Here is an 18,265-nt window from a genome sequence, read left to right as displayed (position 1 = left end):
GACACACACTGGGATCAAACAAACATAAAACAATATTAGTAAATGGTTATTATTCCAGTCCCATTTCAAATGGAGGAATTATTGGGAAAAACTGGCCCATTTATCCGCCGCGGTGAATGAATGTGCAGGCGTGCCCGAACAGGTCCAGGCAGCCGTGGCTTGTCCTCACCTGAAAAACAAAATACAGAGGAGAAAATACGCTTTCCTATTCAGCAGGTGCAGGAACGCTCCTGACGCTCGCCTTCAGGGCTGCAGAGTTTCCACTAATATCTCCACTAAGGCAGTTTCCATCCAACCAAGAGTGGAGCAGAATGTGTTCCCTCATATGATGTTCTTTATGGTCTACAAGCTGCTTTATTGAGACACAGCAACTTGTGAAATTATCTGACCATCAAAGAGCAATTCACTGAACTATTACGATCCTTGTATCACCTGGCGGTTTAACGTTTTCTCGAGCAACACATTCCTGCTGGTTGGATGGGAGCGTTTCATTTCAGGCCCAGTGAACTGGCGGCTACGGTCTGCAAAAAGAAGACGCATTCTCAGGGCCTATTTGGCTGGAAAATCAGTGCCATGTGAAAATATAACTCTAAAAAGATTGCACCTGATTGTGTATGAAAATCATTGATTATCGTCTCTTTGTGTTGGGAGGACTTGTGCAGAACAGCAGCTTTAATTCCTGTGTAATGAAAGCGTTTTAGCCTGTGTGTATTTGTGAGGAGAAACAAATAAGGATAATTATTGTCAACGGATCCTCTTTATCCTCTGCGCCGCGCCGGCCTCCGGAGAATCAACACGCTGCAGCCAGAGCCGGCTGGTCTGCTGGGACAATCAGCCTCGTCTTTTATGTTATTTATTTGCACCGTGCAGCAGAGCGCTCTCCAGCTCCTATTACACTGCGGGGCCGGCGTTGCCCGGGCCTCCAGAACAAAGCTCTGCATTTCAGGCTTGAAACCCAGAGCGCTTTGGGCCTACTGCTGCACACAGAAAATAAAATGGAAAGGGTGGAAAAAGAAAAGATGGAGGCGGAAAGACAAGAAGAGAGACTGCAGCAGTGGGCGAGTGCAGATCGAGTTCCATATTAATGTGTGCAAATTCCCCCGCTCCTGCTGACTAAGATTAGAAAAATTAATTTCATGGATGCAGAGACAATACTGATGTCATCAAGCGGAGAGGAGAGGAGAGGAGCAGCACGCCGTTAACTCCTGCCTGCCCGGGCTCCACGAGGAGCACATCAGCCTTTAACGCCTCGTTTCGATGCCAGATCGAAGGAAACGCGGACAACAAAACGCCACACTTAGCCCTGACATTTCTTTCTTATCAATTCATCTCATCCTGAAAGCAGAACTGTGGCTGAGCGGCGTGCGCGCCGGCATTCCCGTGTGTGTGTCGCATCGCTTGGAAATTCACTGAATTATGTCCTGAAACACAATCTCATCCTGCATCTCAGCACGCACGCCTTGTTAGTAAAAAGTCTCATAACGAATGACAGTGTGAAGAGCAGCAGCGGTCCGCGGGGAGCTAGGTAGAGCCAAATTGCGTTTCCTCAGCCCAATATGCCTGTATGGCACAGGCAGCTAGGCGTGAAGGCTGGCTAGCGATGAGACGCATGAAATTGTCTGAGGAGAGAGAGGTGCAGGGCGCGACAGCCGTAGAGGAGGCGAGGGAAACGTATACACGCGCGGCGGATGTTTCCCAACGGTGCCGTGAGTCGAGGAAGAAAGGCAGACAAAGAGAAGCCAGATAAGAGGTTGTTGTTATGAGGCCGACCGGCGGGCTTTTGTGTGTGGGGCAGCGCGCATAATAGCTCTCTCTCCTCGGAGCCGGCGGTCGGTGCGCCCTCTACGATTGACACCAATATTTACACCGCGCAAGCGCACGCGCTCGCACGCACGCGTTACAGCGCTCAAAACAAACCCACCCCCTCCCGCGTGCTTCGGGAAAAGTTGCAGAGTGTTGTGTTTGTCACGGCCGGCACAAAGACGTCATTAACAGAAGGGGGAGGAGGGGATGGAGGAGAAGAGAAGAGAGGAAAGGGGGAGGAGGAGGAGGAGGAGGCGAGCGGCTGCTTCATCTGTCTCAAGTGAGATTGGGGTCGCGGGGTCGCCGGAGCCCTTTTCCTTTGCTGAAGAAGCGGCGGTGAGAGAAAGAAAACAGAGAAAGCCTCGATGACAAAACGAGACGCGGCCGACATGCCAGCGACACGCCATTAGAGAAGGAAAACAAATAAAATGCCATCGTCTGCAAACAGTCAACGAAGCATGTGTGAAAGAACGCACGCTGCAAATTTGCCAGCCGCGTCTCCTGCCAGCCTGCAGTTTCCCAGACTGAATCATTCAGATTTTCACTGCATAACGAGGAGAAAAAACGGGCGGGTTCTGCTGAGAGCACATGTCAAAGGTCATGATTCCTTTTCACGTGTTGAGCGTGTTTTTATCAGCTTGCAAACTCAAATGCTACAAATCAGCATGTACCACCTTAAAAGAAGCTTGTCACCGGGCACAGAGCACACTGAAAAGCCTGGAGGTAAGACCATGTACAGCTACAATGCAAATGCTTTCAGGAAAGAGCACCTCCAACAGGGCTGCTTGCCTATTTTCGCAGAAGTAGGAGGCCTGCTATATTTCCAGTCTTTTCTCATCGCCAGGCAGGACTGACGTCTTTGGCCGGTGCCTGGCGCGACCCCGGGATGGAGGAGGGCTGCTGAAAAAGCCCATTTCATCTCAGGGCCGCGGTGGAACGAGAGGAATGCGCTCCTCTAACTTCCCCGGCCCGCAGAACCCCACGGAGAGGTGCTGTGACACGACTGAATGAAAGGGAGGAAAAATGGGCAGGAGGGAGCAAAATAACAATAACTCTCTCCGCCCCCCCTCTCAGAAAGGACTAGGCTATTAGAGTAAATGTGCTGCCCTTTTGCTTCCCACGTCTCCCGGTGCCCAAAGGAAATGCTGGCATTAAATATGCAGGCCAGAATCCCCCTTATTCAAGGAAATCACCACCTTTTTTAATGGAATGCTGTTGGAGAGAAACTGCTTTTCTGCAGCTCGGATAATTATGAACGAGGCCCCGTATCACAAAGTGTGTTTATGAATTAGCAATGGTTATTCATGATATTGTGCTCAGAGTAGGGTGAAAATACATAAGCGAATACTAAGCGAGCGGACCGACAGAAACGATGCTAAAGGGTCCTGAGGGGGCCTTCTTTGCCATCCATTAGTCTTCCCTGTAAGGCGAAGCTTAACGAGCTCCTACAGGCTGGGAAGCTGGCCACTGAAGGAGAGGGAGCAGCGTAAATTATGAATATGAAAGCATGAAAAGCAAGGCCACAATAAGTCCCCCCTTCCTGTTATTGAGTTCTTGTCCGATGCGTCCTCGTTGATTTTTGACACGCAGGTGTAGCGTCTCAAAAACGTCGTTGAAGAAATTAACAGCGATAACAATTCCACGGCGTCTAAAAAAGGAAGTTGTCAGAAACTAGGTCATCCCTGTGGTGCAGTTAAAGAGCTGCCCAACTAAAAACAAGGATTTACATTCAGCCAGTTTGTTTTGGAGGACTGCCCAGTCCCCCCAGGGTGGAAGCATCCATATTTCTCCTGCGGGTGATCCATCACTTAAGCCCCCCCAAAAAACACAAACACAAACAACAAACAGATATCCTGACCTTCCTTCCTCAGGCAGATATTAAATACTCATTAAAAGTCACCTGAAACCATTTGAACCTAATTGATTTCATTATCGGACTCTGCACGACGCACAAGGTCCCCACGTCTGATAGCTCAGCTGGAAATTTGCAAAGTTAATTAGAAAAAAATTGATTTTCATATCATTTTTTTTCCCTCTGCTCAAACGCTGTGAAGTGACGTGGAAAGAGACGCGCTGATGGAGCTGCGGCGATGTTCAGCGTGGACGGGAACACGACGTGTTTATGCCTGCAGAGGTAATGTGTGTGTGTGTGTGTGTGTGTGTGTGTGTAGCTATGACAGATTGTGTACTAGCGTGCTAAGGTAATGTTCTACCCCCCCGCCAAACCCCCACACACCAGTACCTCTTAACCCCGTCACCTTCAGCATGTCTACTCTCCACCACGGCCCCATCTCGATCCCCACACGGCGGTCAAGGCAGCGCCAGCAGATGTGGCCTTCATTTTCTCCCGTGATGAATGAGAGTCTCCGTGCTTCCTCCTCGCTGGGAAGACTTCTCCCAAAACATCTCCTCGAGTCTGGAAATAGGCTCCCCTCCCTGTGGCCCCCTCCGGGTCACCCTCTGGGAGGCCGAGGCTTTGTCAGGCCAGGCCAGGCCTCCCATCTCCGGGGCTCTGACTGGGAATCAATCACTGAAGTTGGCTGGGAACATGAGGCGGGGGAGCTGGGTGGATCAATGAGAGGCTCCAGGCCTGTGGGAGCCCTGATGCATGGCCCGACTGCACACACACACACCTCTGACTCCAGCTGAACTCCACCATTTACTCCCATTATTGCGAAGCCCCAGGGCAGTTGTGTTTACGGTGGCCTGGCTGCACCATATGAATACCATGTGACTGGTAAAACTGAGCGATATTTGCAGTTAAATGGCCTTAATTAGATTTCAACGTAATGTCTCCGGCACTCCTGAGTATGCACAAAATGAGTTTTCATCAGCCCGCTTTGTTTTTGCTGCACGAGGAATGAAAAACGGGGGAAAAAGCTGCTGAATTGCACTTGTTGTGTCAAGTTGGACATTTGTAAGAGCGCAGCTCGAACCCACAGCAGCTCGAGCCAGAATAACTACCCCGATCGTGACTTGTTTTACACACCAAACCCTGACCGACCTTTAACTCTCAGGTTTTTATTAAGAGCCAGACATATTAAAGGAACGCGTATATATTTCCCAAGAGAGGCTGCGGATCCTTGGCTGCGACACACAGACTCCACCATGTGACCAAATCTGTGTGTTTGTCGGTTCTTTGTACTGAGCTGCACTCCATATATATGATTTTACACACTGTGGATGCAACTTAAAAGGATTCTGAAAACGGCCGTGTGCCTGAGTGTGTGTGGAAAAGCAGGAATTGAAACACATCAGCATAACTGTAAGTGCACAGCATGCTGGCGAGTGTCTGCCAGTACGAGTGAGAAAATGTGTGCGAGCATTTTGTGTGTGTGCGAGCAGTGTGTACCATCTGTGTCCAGATGTTGAGTAGAGAGCAGCCTGCATGGACAGCCAAACAGTTGGCAGGCCTTCTGACAGGCCTGTGTTCCTTATTGATAGAGGGATCACAGAGACAGAAGAGTCAGCCGTGCTCAGCTAGACCACAATATTGTCCTCTCTGCTGTTATTCATCCCAGTCAGCCAGGAGAAAATGGGATGTTCTGAGCCAAGTTTGGAGCTGTCAGATCTGGGCCAAATAAGAGTTGAATGGGTTTCAAACATTTGGAAAACAGCACGAGGAGCGTTTGATTTGTCACACGCATGCAGCCAATTTCTCGTATGTAGAGCAAAAGAATTTCATTGTGTTTCAGTTCTGACGCACGTGTTGTTTATGCAGGTGAAAATACAGCTGAACCTGAAGTGCACATGGGGGTGAACGGCAGCAAGGGCCAACATGTTGGCGGAGCGGTTAGACGGGTTCCTCGGTTTTTACTTGACTGACTGCAACTCTTAATCCGATAATTTCTGTGCACTCGTGAGGCCGGCGTGCAAAACAAAGCTGAAGAAATACGGCGCTGCAGACAACTACACTGCAACGAAGAAGGTGACGTGACAACACGAAGCTAAACTTTGGGGCACGTAGCTCCTCTCTGCTGTTTCTTCTGTGGACTGCTTCGTTTCTACGACTGCCTTGGAAAAACCGCTTCCCTGACCCCTGAACCCTGTGCCAGAGCTATGAAGCAGAGCCGACATTTATGGAGGGCAGACCCTTTTCTGGGAGCTTTGATCCAGAAAGTTCTACAGCCGACAGTTTTGCGAGGGTCATCCGGGAGGAGCAGCCGCGTGTGGAGGCGAAAGCACACCGAGCCGCTGGTTTTAAGAGCAGTTGCAAGCTGCGTGTGCACGTGTGCGGTCGCGGCACACAAAATCACGCAAAAATAAAAACAAGTGCCAGAAAACAGCGTATCGGAGACCGTCCTGAAATTTTATCAGGCGATATCGAGGCTCTCATATCTGTCATCTCTCTTTCATCAAACTCCTCCGTCCCGTATACAAATTATTCATGCCAGCAGCTAAATGTATTCATACCATTCTGTTTACTTTATTACTCCACTTTTATTCTGCTCTTTTCCCCACATTTGTTTACAAGAATAAAAGCCTACTCTGACAGAATTATCCCTCTGCACAACAAAAATAAATCACAGCGCTTGCACACACATCATTCACATTCAAAGAGCACAGCTAAATTATAGATGGCCCCTTTCTCCCCAAATATGCATTTCATTAGCATTTCCTTCGCCTGTTGTCTTTTTTTCCCCTATTCTGCCCGCCTGCACACGACCCACTCATGTGAGTGTGGGTGTGTGTGTGTGTACATGACTGGAGAATGGGAACAGACTTGCAGCAAAGCAGGACGCGTCCCCTTTCCCAAGCCTAATTTAGGATTCAATTACAATACTCTTTAAAAAGCGTCGACTTCGCAATTAATTATTTTAAGATTAGCCTGACAGTAATGGGCCTCCCACCGACGCCAGGCAGCGTACGACTGCCCGTCTGCACCCAGGACTGCTCTGTCTCTTCATTCACCCCACACACACACACACACCTATGCCTTTACTCTTTCATTCTCCGTCTTCCTCTCCCGAGGAAACAGACGAATCCTCCCCCTTCTCACCTCTGCCTCCCTCCTCTCCTTCTACCTGCCCTCACAGTTGCATTTCACTTTGTTTCTTTGCGTTGTGTTACGATCTGTCACACAGCTGATGTTGCTTCAGCACAGCGGACTGCTTTTCACGAGCCACCGGGGCCTTCTCCCACATCCTCCCGCGTCCCCGGGAAACGTTGACGGATGAGCCCCGCAGTAATGTGCGCACGCACGTCAGCACTCGCACCCGAAGGCTCACGCACAACCGTCTGTCACTGCTGCTGCCAGGCGTAAGCAAAAAAACACACCGCCCTCCTCCACCGCTTTGATTGGAGCCAAGCGAAGCATTTTTCCTCCCCCTTCCTCTTCACCGCCGCCGCTGCTTTTTCTCCCACCCTCCACCACCCCCGACCCCCCAAACCTGTTTTTTTTCCTTTCCTCGTTTCGGAAATGAATGTCATCATCCATCCCTTTACTCCCGCCGCCACGACTCCCACCCGTCACCCCCGGGCAAACCTCAGCCGAAGCCCCCGATTCTGTTTATTTAAATATTTGATATGTAAGCAGTCATAAAATAAATGTCAGAGAGGGGAAGGGAATGGATATGTGGGGTGTGGGGAATGAGGCCATTACGGGTAATGGTTTCTGATGCTCGTCACCCCCACAGTCTAACACCCCCACCCCTCAACCCCACCACACGCAAACCTCCACATGACAGAGCCTGCAGTCGCTGAAGCAACAGGGGAATACATGGAGACAGGGCCTGAGCAGTCTGAGTGTGTGTGCATCACAAAAGCATAGATGCAACAGCTGCACACACACACTCACACATACACTTGTTCGACTAGCGATATGGAAAATAGGCCCTCCCATGCACAATTGACTTCTAATACATTGTATACTCCTCAAACCATCCATTTGCCAGGCATTGCAATTTCAGGGGCCCTGAAAGCAGCACTTTGCCAGCACTTTGCAAAATACCTTAAAAAATCTGCAGCCTTTACAAACGCGCTCTCACAGTAACTGCCAATTCTAACATGTCTCTTAAAGTGACAACACAGCCGCGTTCCTGGGTATATTGAACGCTGCTTTATCGACTCGCCAGAATTTTCATGTTGGACACAAGACCCCACGCTACCTGCTGTTTAGACACCTTGTCCGCCAATACCATTACGTGCACGCTCACGTGTACGTCTCCCAGCTAGTGGCACCCAAAGGATTACATGTCTGTGACAATTTCACCCAGGAACTGATAAAAAACGAGAGGTAGGCGGGGTGAATGCATAAAGCGCAGCCACTGAGAGAAAGAGAGAGAGCGCACTGGGAGAGAGAGAGGCTCTGATGGTGTACTGAGAACAACCTTGAGTTTCTCCTTGATGCTGAGATACTCAAATACTGCAGATCAGCACAAAAAAGAAAAGATCTCCAATTAAGAACAAAAACATCACAGCAAAATGTTCATTAGCACCGATGGTGTATTGGTTTGGCATTTTAGGGCCTTTTATTCTCAGACCTTTGCCTAACAAGCTCCCTGGCCACACCAAGGGCTGCAGGGGGGACAGTGACATCACATCGGGAGTCAGAAGTCAAAGAGAGGTGTTGCCGGCTATTGACCTCGTCACCTCTAATTGCTGAAATGTGCTGTGATTTTCCCATCTGTCAGCATGCAGGAATGTCTGCGAGGATACGCATGTCCAGCCTTGTCTTGCGGTGTAAATGAAGCGCGCACACACTTCTCCAACACCCCCAAACTCCATTTTTAGCTTTCACGCTCCTAATCGTGGCATAAAGAAGCCCGTCCCCACAGCACTGCACATACATACACTCTGTGTCCCTGCTGTCCACACACGCCTATGATTCCTCAAATACATACCTGCATTTCCTTCACACACACACAGCCCTGCTCCCCTCTGCCCCTTCAGAGTCTGGGTCAGGGAGCCCTCCAGAGCACCTCGCCCTCTCCGCTGTTAATTACCGCTAATTGGCCCCGCTCGTTTTTCCCCCCGCTATAATGGAACCATTCATCTTTACTACTTAATGAGTAGGCAGTGTAGTCACCAGCCAAGGTCACTCACAACTCGCATCCAAACGACAGAGACTTTGGAAACAACTGTGGGGGAAAAAGAGACGAGACAAAAGAGCAGAAAGAGATAAACGGGCTGTTTCACACACAAAACAGGAATTTGCACCAGTTTGCACACATGACTTGGCTCTTTGGAACGAAGCCAGCGTGTAAGAAAAAGTTGAGAAACGTCTGGGAGCTGTGGGAGTCTGCAGCGTCCGACTAAAACCACAACACAGAGAGGGAATTTCCAAAGACAGACTAATTAAAATGGGGTTATGTGAATGAAAACAATAGCTCTCTAAAAGCGATGCTGAAAGCACCGACCAACGCCGTAAATATAAAAATGCATTTTCCAAATGAATTAAGAGCCTTCTCTCTGGCTTTAGCACACACGATTATCCCCCCCCCCCACAGGACCCCGCCCCAGCAGGTGAGAGGCCAGCACGTTAGGACGTCTCAGCCACCATAAAACACCTAATTAATACTCAACGCCTCAAATATTAGTCCAGGGGTTGCTTTGCAATCGTATCTCGGGAGATTCTAAAAGAAGGCAAGTTATTGCTGGAGAGGAAATAACCACACAGAGTTATGAATATCTGGATAATGATGCCCAGGAAAGCTGTATTTAAATTCCCTTAAAGACACTCGAGTGAATCTAGAGAAAGAATTCAGGTCTTCCTAAGGAAAGATAAAACTCTGCACGTCTATATTTGTCTGATGCTGATAAATTACTTGGAAATAAAGTTACAGCTCAATGAATGAGAAGAAGATTTTATGGTACAGCATGTTTCACATGTGCAGCGCGGGGTCAGCGGGTCAGACGGGAGGAAAATATCTTCATGCCGTCGCCTGTGTGAGCCGGGAAGATGCCAGTCTTTGCCTGACAGCCAGCAATTTCTTTTCAGACCTTTGGTCTTTCCCTCAGAGAAGAATGGCCGTGTTGTGGTTTCTCCTTTCAGCCTCGTGCAGCGCAGCAGAAGTGCGAGCGGTCACGTGCTCCAGCAGAGCTGTGGCGATCAGCCCGGCGCGTCAGTGTTTATAGATGGGCCGGTCTTCTATGGATTATGTTAATGTGGTATTCCACGCTCCCCTCTGGCATGTGTCTGACATTACAGTAACCTTTGCATGTTTAGCCAACAGTAACTACGGATGTTCATCGAGCTGGGCGGCGTGCACGCGTGTGCACATGCTCAGAAACGCACAGACAGGCAGGCACAGCAGCACGGGGAGATTAACTCCACACAGCAAACATCTGCTCTCGCAATCCGTATTGATATTCTTTGAAGGAATTAACATCTTAAAGAAATAAGACATTTAAACACCAAAATAAAGTTCACTCGTGATGTCGATATCTAATCCAGTTCATCCGGTTTGTGTCAAAGGAGTGGCTGGAATGTCGAGCGCACACGTCTGGTCGTATCACAGAGGCGGAAGGAATAAGACCAACTTCTCCCCACGCTCACAACAACAAACTACATTTTCAACACAACCTCTCATCCCACAGACACCAGCTCCAAGCACTGTGAAGTATGCATCTGTGTTGTGCGTCCACTGTGGATCCAACTCTGCACAGACGAGGATGTGGTGTGAATGACTTCCTAAATTATTGAGAGAAAATGGATCTAAATGAAGCAGAGTTCAGCCAGGAGTGACCAAGAGCATCCTGTTGTGACCAGTGTCTATAAATTCCCACAATTTGGGGTTTGGAGACGTAAAAGATGACAAGATTATGCTGTGGCTCTGAAAAATATATGGCTGAGAGAGATCGGCGTGGTTGAGTTTAAGACTGAGCGCATGTGTGGAAGAGAGGAAAACGAGAAACAGACAGGCGCGATTAACAGAAACTCGGAGCATCTCTGCGTTGCATCGTTTTCCTATTTCTGTCTTCACAAACGACACGCAGCACCGTGCTGGCGGTGTTTGCTTTTTCTTTTTTTTAGCTGAACAAATGGTCCCACCATGCCAGAGCTGATTAGGATCAACTCAAACCAAACAGCAAGATGTGTGACTGGAGAGCAGAGCCTACAGTCTGCTGCAAACAGTGAGAAGTGCAGAGGCTTTGATGTGGAAAGTGACAGATGACGGTGATGATAATTTTGATGATAATGATTTTCTCACAGGCTGGTAAGAGGATGGTGGCAGCACGCTATTCATACATGAAGTCACACACACACACACACACACACACACACACACACACACAGGCTGTGTGTGTGAACCAATCATTCTTCCTGAGCAGTAAATAAACACAGGCCTGCATCCACTACTCTTACCTTCACATTATTATAAGCAGAGTATTCTATGAGCAGGGCCAAAGACAAACCTCAAGGTAAAGAAAAACAGGGGGATTCTCATGATATGGAGGGAAAATAATGTGCACCAAAAATCTTCTGAATTCCTGAAAACACTCTGAAGATAATCTGCCAATTAACCTCCTCTCCTCTGCTTTTGTTGCACTGAAATGTTGGACCATTAGCTCTATTGTACAGAGGAAAGTGAGGGAGACTTGAATCTTAAAATGTCACGCTGGTATCTTAAAATTTTCATTAATTGCAGCAATCACAGAATTGCTCATTTCCGAAGGGACCGGCGGCTACGCTTCCCGTTTCCTCTTCTGCTGCCCACAGAGGGGAGAAGGGAAGCGGAGTGTGCAGCCCACAGATCTGCTCAGTATTGTGTATAAATATTCGATAGGACACGCTTACTCTCTAAATACCTCTGGCCTGACCGCTGGTCCCCCGGGAGACCTGCAGAGCTACTGAGAGCCAGGCACAGAAAAGCGATAGAGGAGAAAATACAACACGAAGCATCTCTCTAAGCAATAAGTGCATCAACGTATCTGTTTACCCGTAGTTACATTTATGTTCCCGAGCAACAAAGAAAGAGAAAGGAGGAAGCCCCCTCCTGTGGTGCTCGGGGATCCGTCCATTCAAGAGCTGCACGTGGCTAATTAGCATATGTGAAGGTCAGAGCGGTGGGGTTGGGGGAAGCTGGGGCGCCACGCCCCCCCTCACATACAGAAACAGTAAAAAAGAAGAAAAAGAGGAAGCTCAGTGTCTGTGTGTTTGAGTCATGAATACTTCTTTTTCTTCACATTTTCATAAAGCTGTAACTGTGCTGACATTTCCCAGAGTTCACACACTCATCCTCTCTCTCTCGGTAAACTCGGCCAGGTCAACTCCACAGAAGTCGGCGGGCCTCCGTGTGACTCACGGCAGATATCGCCTACATTTCTACACGTGCAGCCTTCCTATGGTCCGTCTGCCTCCTCGCACGCAGACAGGACAGCAGCCGTGTTTATGTCAGTGCCGAAGGACCTCACGCCTCCTGCTGCAGCTCTGTGTTTAATTCTGCGAAAATGGTTCAAGTGGCATTGATACGTCTGCGTCTGGTCTATCAAACCTGAGGTAAAGCCTAGCAAATAACAGGTTCTAAGCAAGAAATGAAAACCAAATCAAATCCAGAAGACTTCTGACTACTTCATCCACCTCGAAGTGTCAAATCCTCCCATATGAACAATTAGCCGTCTTCCCCAAAACTGCTTTGTTTTTTATTTCACGGCCGCCCCCTGACACCGGCAGTTCAGGGAAGACGGAGCTGAGAAACAGCTGACACAAAATCAACACCCGCTCACAGTAATTAAATCCTTTCTTCAGGGCATTTACTCACCAACCTTTGACTCCAGGGGATGCTGTGAATGCATAGCAGGGCCGGAAGGGGGAAAAAAACAAGTACAATCATTTTATTAGCCGGCTAGTAATACACAGGCTTTACATCAGTGATGCAACTGGGCAGTTTTTTTTAATTCTTATTATTTTTCAGGATCAGAATTAATTGGTGTTTTGTGGAAACCGCATGCAGACCAGGGAGAACCCCGGCCTGCCAATTACCTACGCGGGCTCAACGTTTCATCCAAGGAAGATGAAAAATGCTGCGCAGGCCCTTATCGGACGCAACAGAGCAAATTAAAATTTCACTCTAGTGTTGCTAATCAGCATCGCGCTGGCTGGCCAAGACAGATGTAAACAAAACAACATAAACAAACGGGGGGGGGGGGGGGGGCTCGAGAGGGGCGGGGCTGAGGTTGGACCGCTTAGTGCTGACGAAAGGACTTCAGCGTGCCACGGCCAGCACATGCAAACAGAGGAAAGAAACACAAACGCTCAAGGACACCCACACACACAGAAACATCTAAAAGCACACAGCCCACACACACACACACACACACACACACCTGCGTGTCCATTTCCTGACCAGACCCCATGGGCTGTCCATCTGATGCAGAACATGTACCATAAATTAAATTCCAGCAGCCATAGTCAGGCCCATCACTATGCACAAGGCTCCCCGAGATAGCCGCATAATACAAAGTGACATTGATGCATTGCTCCCATTATAAAGTCTTTGTTCGTATCACACTAATAATTCATAAGAGAGAAATGTAAACAGTATGCACTGGAGAGCACTGCGAGCAGGGATCATTTCAAGGTAAGCACATTACCCAAGGATGGGATTCGCTCGAGCCTTTGATAACGCAGAGCTACCGAGCTTTGATTTCAATTCTAAGAAGAAGAAGAAAAACACACACAAAGGAAAACACTGAGCATAATAGTGACAAATTAGTGGAAACTGTAAATATCCATTAATTTTTGTTTTATTAGGTCAGATTTTAAAAGAGTCGCTGCTGTAATTATCTCAGCAACACTATCTCCCTCTTACTAGGCCCTCATTATTATCTGCTAATTACTTTTTTTTCTTCTGTGTGTGTTGTGTGTGTTCTGATTAGGAGACAACAGACGGATGCTAGTCACATATAGGACGAGACAGAAAGCATTTCATTTGCGATGTAAACTTAAATAAGTCATTAAAATTGCATGTGCTGTTGTAGCAGTGTGATAGGTGCACGGTGTGTGTGAGGGGGAACCAGAGACAGCAGAGAAACACAGGAGGAGGCATCCCAGCAGAAAATCTGGAACTACAGCCACAACCAATGCTCAGCATATGCCAGGGTGTCACATGCACATGACCACACCACACACACAGCCTTCATTTGGTGAATGGCCACTGTAGTGGGATGTTGTTGTGGGGGGCGGCAGTATAAATGAGGTGCACTCGTTTCGTTCACAGCTTGCTCCTGAAGAGAGGCAGTGGGGAGGGAAATTGAATTTGAAAGAGGGGAAGCTGTGCCAACAGGTGACAGAGGCGTGCTTCGACCAAACGCATTCTGAAGTGAGGCGCAGTCATATCACGGGGCCAATTTGGAGGCAGTATTATGCACTACACCGCTCGGCGTTTTTCACACAGCCTGTCAGCGCGCAGGAGAGCACCGCTGCCGCTCCAAATATGAATTAAACATAGGCCTTTTGTAGCGTGAATATACCGCTGCTGAAATGTTGGTAGAGTCAAGAAAAAACAGAGTAGCACACTCACTTACTCCGAGAGTGGAAAACTGCGACAAAAAACTGGTAAACGTGAGAGAAGTTTGGATGCGTGGTGTGTCAGAATGAACAAAAATGCAGGAGGAATGAAGCTCATGCACCTGACTGATCTGCTGTCTGGGATTTAATAAATATAACTCATGCAAACAGTCACTAATAATTAGCTATTGTGCTACAGAGTTAAATCGCTCTAGTTTTCTGGTGACCATCTTATCAGTGCATAATTTGCTACAATCAACACAACAGCAATCCCTCCCACGCTAAAACATTCACTTCATTTCCTCAGCATCTAACACAAATTGCCTTTGATTGAAACAATGTAGGCTAATGAAGTGCTTTTGTTTTGTGAGAGGCAGACAGTATAAGCTGTGCTCAGCCACCTTGCCCTCCAGTCGTCCAGATGTGCCATCCAGCAGTGCGCATAATTTAGTGCGTCGAAAACAACCTCACGATAACGGCTCTTCTGGAGAAACTCTATGATGTTTAGGTTCAGGGTTCTCGACTGGCAGCTACTCCCTCGCCTGGCTGCAGGTCTGCAGGCAGCAGAAATGTTGGGGGATTTGGGGGGCGGGGGGCACTTGCTTCATCTCCAACACTGTCACTGCTCATGTCCCCAGGAGGAAAGCATTCAGCCTCAGCTGCTGGAGCATCCAACAGCTTCAGGGGTTACAGGGTAAAAGCTGAAGGAGGGCTTCTGCAAAGCCTTTTATTTCTAAATATATCTATTATTATACTGCATTATATATTACATGGAAGTGAAATAAAATAAATAAAAGTGTTGTACAATTTTTGACAATTCTGTTTAATCAGAATAAACACGTGATCGGTCCTTAAAATTTAGCCCAATAATTGATTTTTTAAAAATGTTCCACCCTGAATTCAGCGTGTTTCCTTCTGTTGTGGCAGACACTGCAGCCTTTTGCATGTCTGCTCAGCGAGGAGACAAATAATAGAAATGATCATGAGCAAGCTAACCTTCAAAAAACTTCAAATATTGCACTGAAAGGCCTCCAACGCCACAATGTTCCCAAAAGACGCGAACGCATCACCACTCCAGGAAAAACATCCCTGCAAGAAATCCTCCGGATTTTTCCTGAATGCATTCTGCCCAGCGGGGCCACAGGGAGCCAATCAGATGGCTGACTGGGTGTCAACCGTACGCCTGGAGTACACAGAGCTTTTAGCTACTTTACCTCCACTATTCAAATTCCAAACAGGGAATAAACAAGACGCGCAGGAGCGCTCCAGCTCCACGCAGAGCGCGCAGAGGAGGACAGGCGCCTTTTCCACGGGCGCAACGGCCGATGCCATTTCAAATGAGCAAAAAGACGAATGCTGTAGTTTGTTAGCATGTTATCTTCTACGTGAATTTTTCACGAGTGCTTCGAACACAGCACCACCTCAAAACAGGGCCTTTGGCACCACGTCGGCACAGAGGTGAACCTTCCAGCACGGCCGGGTTTTAGTTTGGCGCATGAAACTGCAAAACTGAGGAATACACAGCTGCAGTGTGGACATGTACGCTGTGGTGACAAAACTGCGGAACGCGAGCTATTAATGAGTCCATGTGAATTTTTAAAAAACCAACTCCAATGCGTCTTTGAAAAAAAAAAAGAAAGAAATACATGCGCGCAGATTTGTTCCCACTGTTCATATTAAAGCCTCAGTCAGAAGTCTGAACTGTGTGTATGTAACACGATTTTAAAGGTCTCTCTCTCACACACACACACACACACACACACAGCATCATCAGGACACCGGAGGGCCTCACACAAGTTTCCTAAACTCACCTGCGTCCTGCCGAGGCCCTGCGTTGCGTTTCCAGGATTCATTGCGTGTGGATGGCTCCTCTGCTGCCCTCCCCAGTGGGCCGAAGTGGCTCCATACTGGGACCCCACGTCTTTCCCCGGGCCCATGCCGGCTTGCTGCTGAGCCGCAGGGCCACTGTAGTCCTGATAAGCACCCCCGTAGCCCCGCATCATCGGGCTGGGGGACGTCAGCAGTTGGTTGAGGGTCGGGGTCGCCCCCGAGGGATGCTGCTGCTGCTGCTGCGGCTGGGTTTGTCCCGGGAACCTCTGGAAGCCAGCCGAAGCAGCTCCCAAAGGAGACTTGCCGTGGCTCGCAGAGGAGTTGCTGCCCATCATCATGTTCCCAGGTTGCCGACATCCAGAGGGGCCCATCATCCCGTAGCCCCCGCCGCCGTAGCCCGCTCGGTAGGCGGGATACTGGCCGTACTGGCTGTTGTGGTACCCTGCTTCGTGGGAGTTCTCCATGCTGTTATGTGCCGAGGAGTGCGTTATCCCCATCCCGCTGCTTTGTTGCTGCTGCCCGCCATGTTGCTCGTAGCAGGGCCTCGGAGTGTAATAGTTGTTATTGAACTCGGAGTTGTTACTCGGTGGCCCCAAGTTCGAGTGCTCGTACCTGGCGGCCATCATCCTCTCGGAGGGCTTACAGGTGAGCTCCCCTTCACCTTTCCCTGTCATGTGCTGCTGCTGTGGCTCCTCCTGGCCCCCCAACAGGTTCTCTTTGCCGCTGTGGTGTTGGTGATCCGCGCTCCTGTCCCCGCGGGGCACCTGGCCGTTGTTACTGGCGCTGTTGTTACTTTGGATCTGCCGCTGCTGATGTGGCGCAAACTGGCCGAATTGCGGCGGCGGCTGCTGCGGTGGCTGAGACTGAGGGGGATCTCCGCTCCCCGCACACTTCAGCTTGTGGTTCGCGATCAAACTCGACTCCATCGAGGAAGCGCTCGAATTAGTCGACGCCGTGGCGGACGCGAGGTTATTCCCAGCCTTGTCGTGTCCGTCCGGAGCGCCGTGACTCGTGGAAGTTGAATGGACCATGCTGAGCTCGTTCCGGCGGTGATTATCTACATTATTCAGAGTCCCATCTCCAGCAGCCAGCATCGGTCCCGTTCGCTGTCCTGTACCTCCTCCTCCGGATTTCCCCGAATTGAGCTCGGGACCCAGACCGCCGGCTAGTTTCTTATTTTTGCTGTTGGTTCTGGTCGGAGCCGATGCCACTTGCGCAGCCATGGTCACTCCAACATCTCAGCGCGCAGTGACAGCGAGCCCCGACCAGCCGCGCGCGCACAAAATAACACAGAGGGGAGAAAACACGAGCTCGGGGGTCAAAAATAAAACCCGAGGAAAAAGCTTCGCCTGGCTGTCGCGCTGCTGCTGCTGTGGCGTCAGCGAGGCTTCATCTTCAAAGTTTCTCTGGCAGGTTTAAAGAAACTTTTTGCCTTCCCCCCTCCGCCTCTCCTCCATCCCGGTTCTCAGTAATGTGTAGCAGCGTCTCCTGGAGCCCTTGTGGCCCAGCATGGCACGAGAGAGAGCGGGCTCTACCAGCTTATCCACCTCCAGGGCTCCGGCGCGCCTCACATGGAAAATCCGGACTGGAGTAGCGAGCCATTACGCACACCGCGTGACGGTCTTTCCACGTTTACAACAATTTGCGAGTCGATTTCACGATAAAAAACGACCCGCGCGGTGCCAAAACGGTCCTCGCGATACACAACATGCCCCCGGAGTCATCACAACGCCCAGCTTTAATTTATCAGCACATCAGGAAACCAAGACGGAAAATCCGACCTTTAACTTCAAAGTTTGTTTCGTTTTTGGATGAATTTACAAATCACGCACTCGCGTGCTGTTCCACTCCACGGCGACCCTCCAGATGAGCGCGCTAACGAAACATGAAGTTAGGCTGTGCGAGTTTCTGCGCCATTATCCAGATCAGATTTTCCCTCTCCCCACCCTCCCTTCCTGTCCCTCGGCTCAAGCCAGTTCTCTGCAGCTCTGACAGCAGTCGGACACGCAACCGCAAGCGGTGCGCAATAATGTTGCCATCCGAATAAGAACGTAAGCTCACTTTATAGCCGCTTTAACGCCCCAACACCTCCACCACGGTTTCCATCACAGTCTTGTTTTCAACCCTAAATGATCTAATACCTCTCCAACAAAGAGACACGGTAATCCTGTAATAACAGGA

At 49.3% G+C, this 18,265-nt stretch overlaps 1 protein-coding gene across 1 annotated transcript in view; it reads right to left on the bottom strand.

The window, feature by feature from the left end:
• Nucleotides 1–18,025, bottom strand: part of LOC102077873 (AT-rich interactive domain-containing protein 1B) — a 167,209-nt gene extending 149,184 nt beyond the window's left edge. Inside the window, 1 exon segment of the mRNA XM_005477682.4 lies at nt 16,066–18,025. Coding sequence (XP_005477739.2) covers nt 16,066–17,307 — 1,242 coding nt within the window. The 5' untranslated portion in view covers nt 17,308–18,025.
• Between the last annotated feature and the right edge of the window lie 240 nt (nt 18,026–18,265).

The sequence above is a fragment of the Oreochromis niloticus genome, linkage group LG19, assembly GCF_001858045.2.
Source record: "Oreochromis niloticus isolate F11D_XX linkage group LG19, O_niloticus_UMD_NMBU, whole genome shotgun sequence".
NCBI lineage: Eukaryota > Metazoa > Chordata > Actinopteri > Cichliformes > Cichlidae > Oreochromis > Oreochromis niloticus.
The sequence above is the reverse complement of the archived record's forward strand: the minus strand, read 5'-3'. Positions and strand labels throughout refer to the sequence as shown.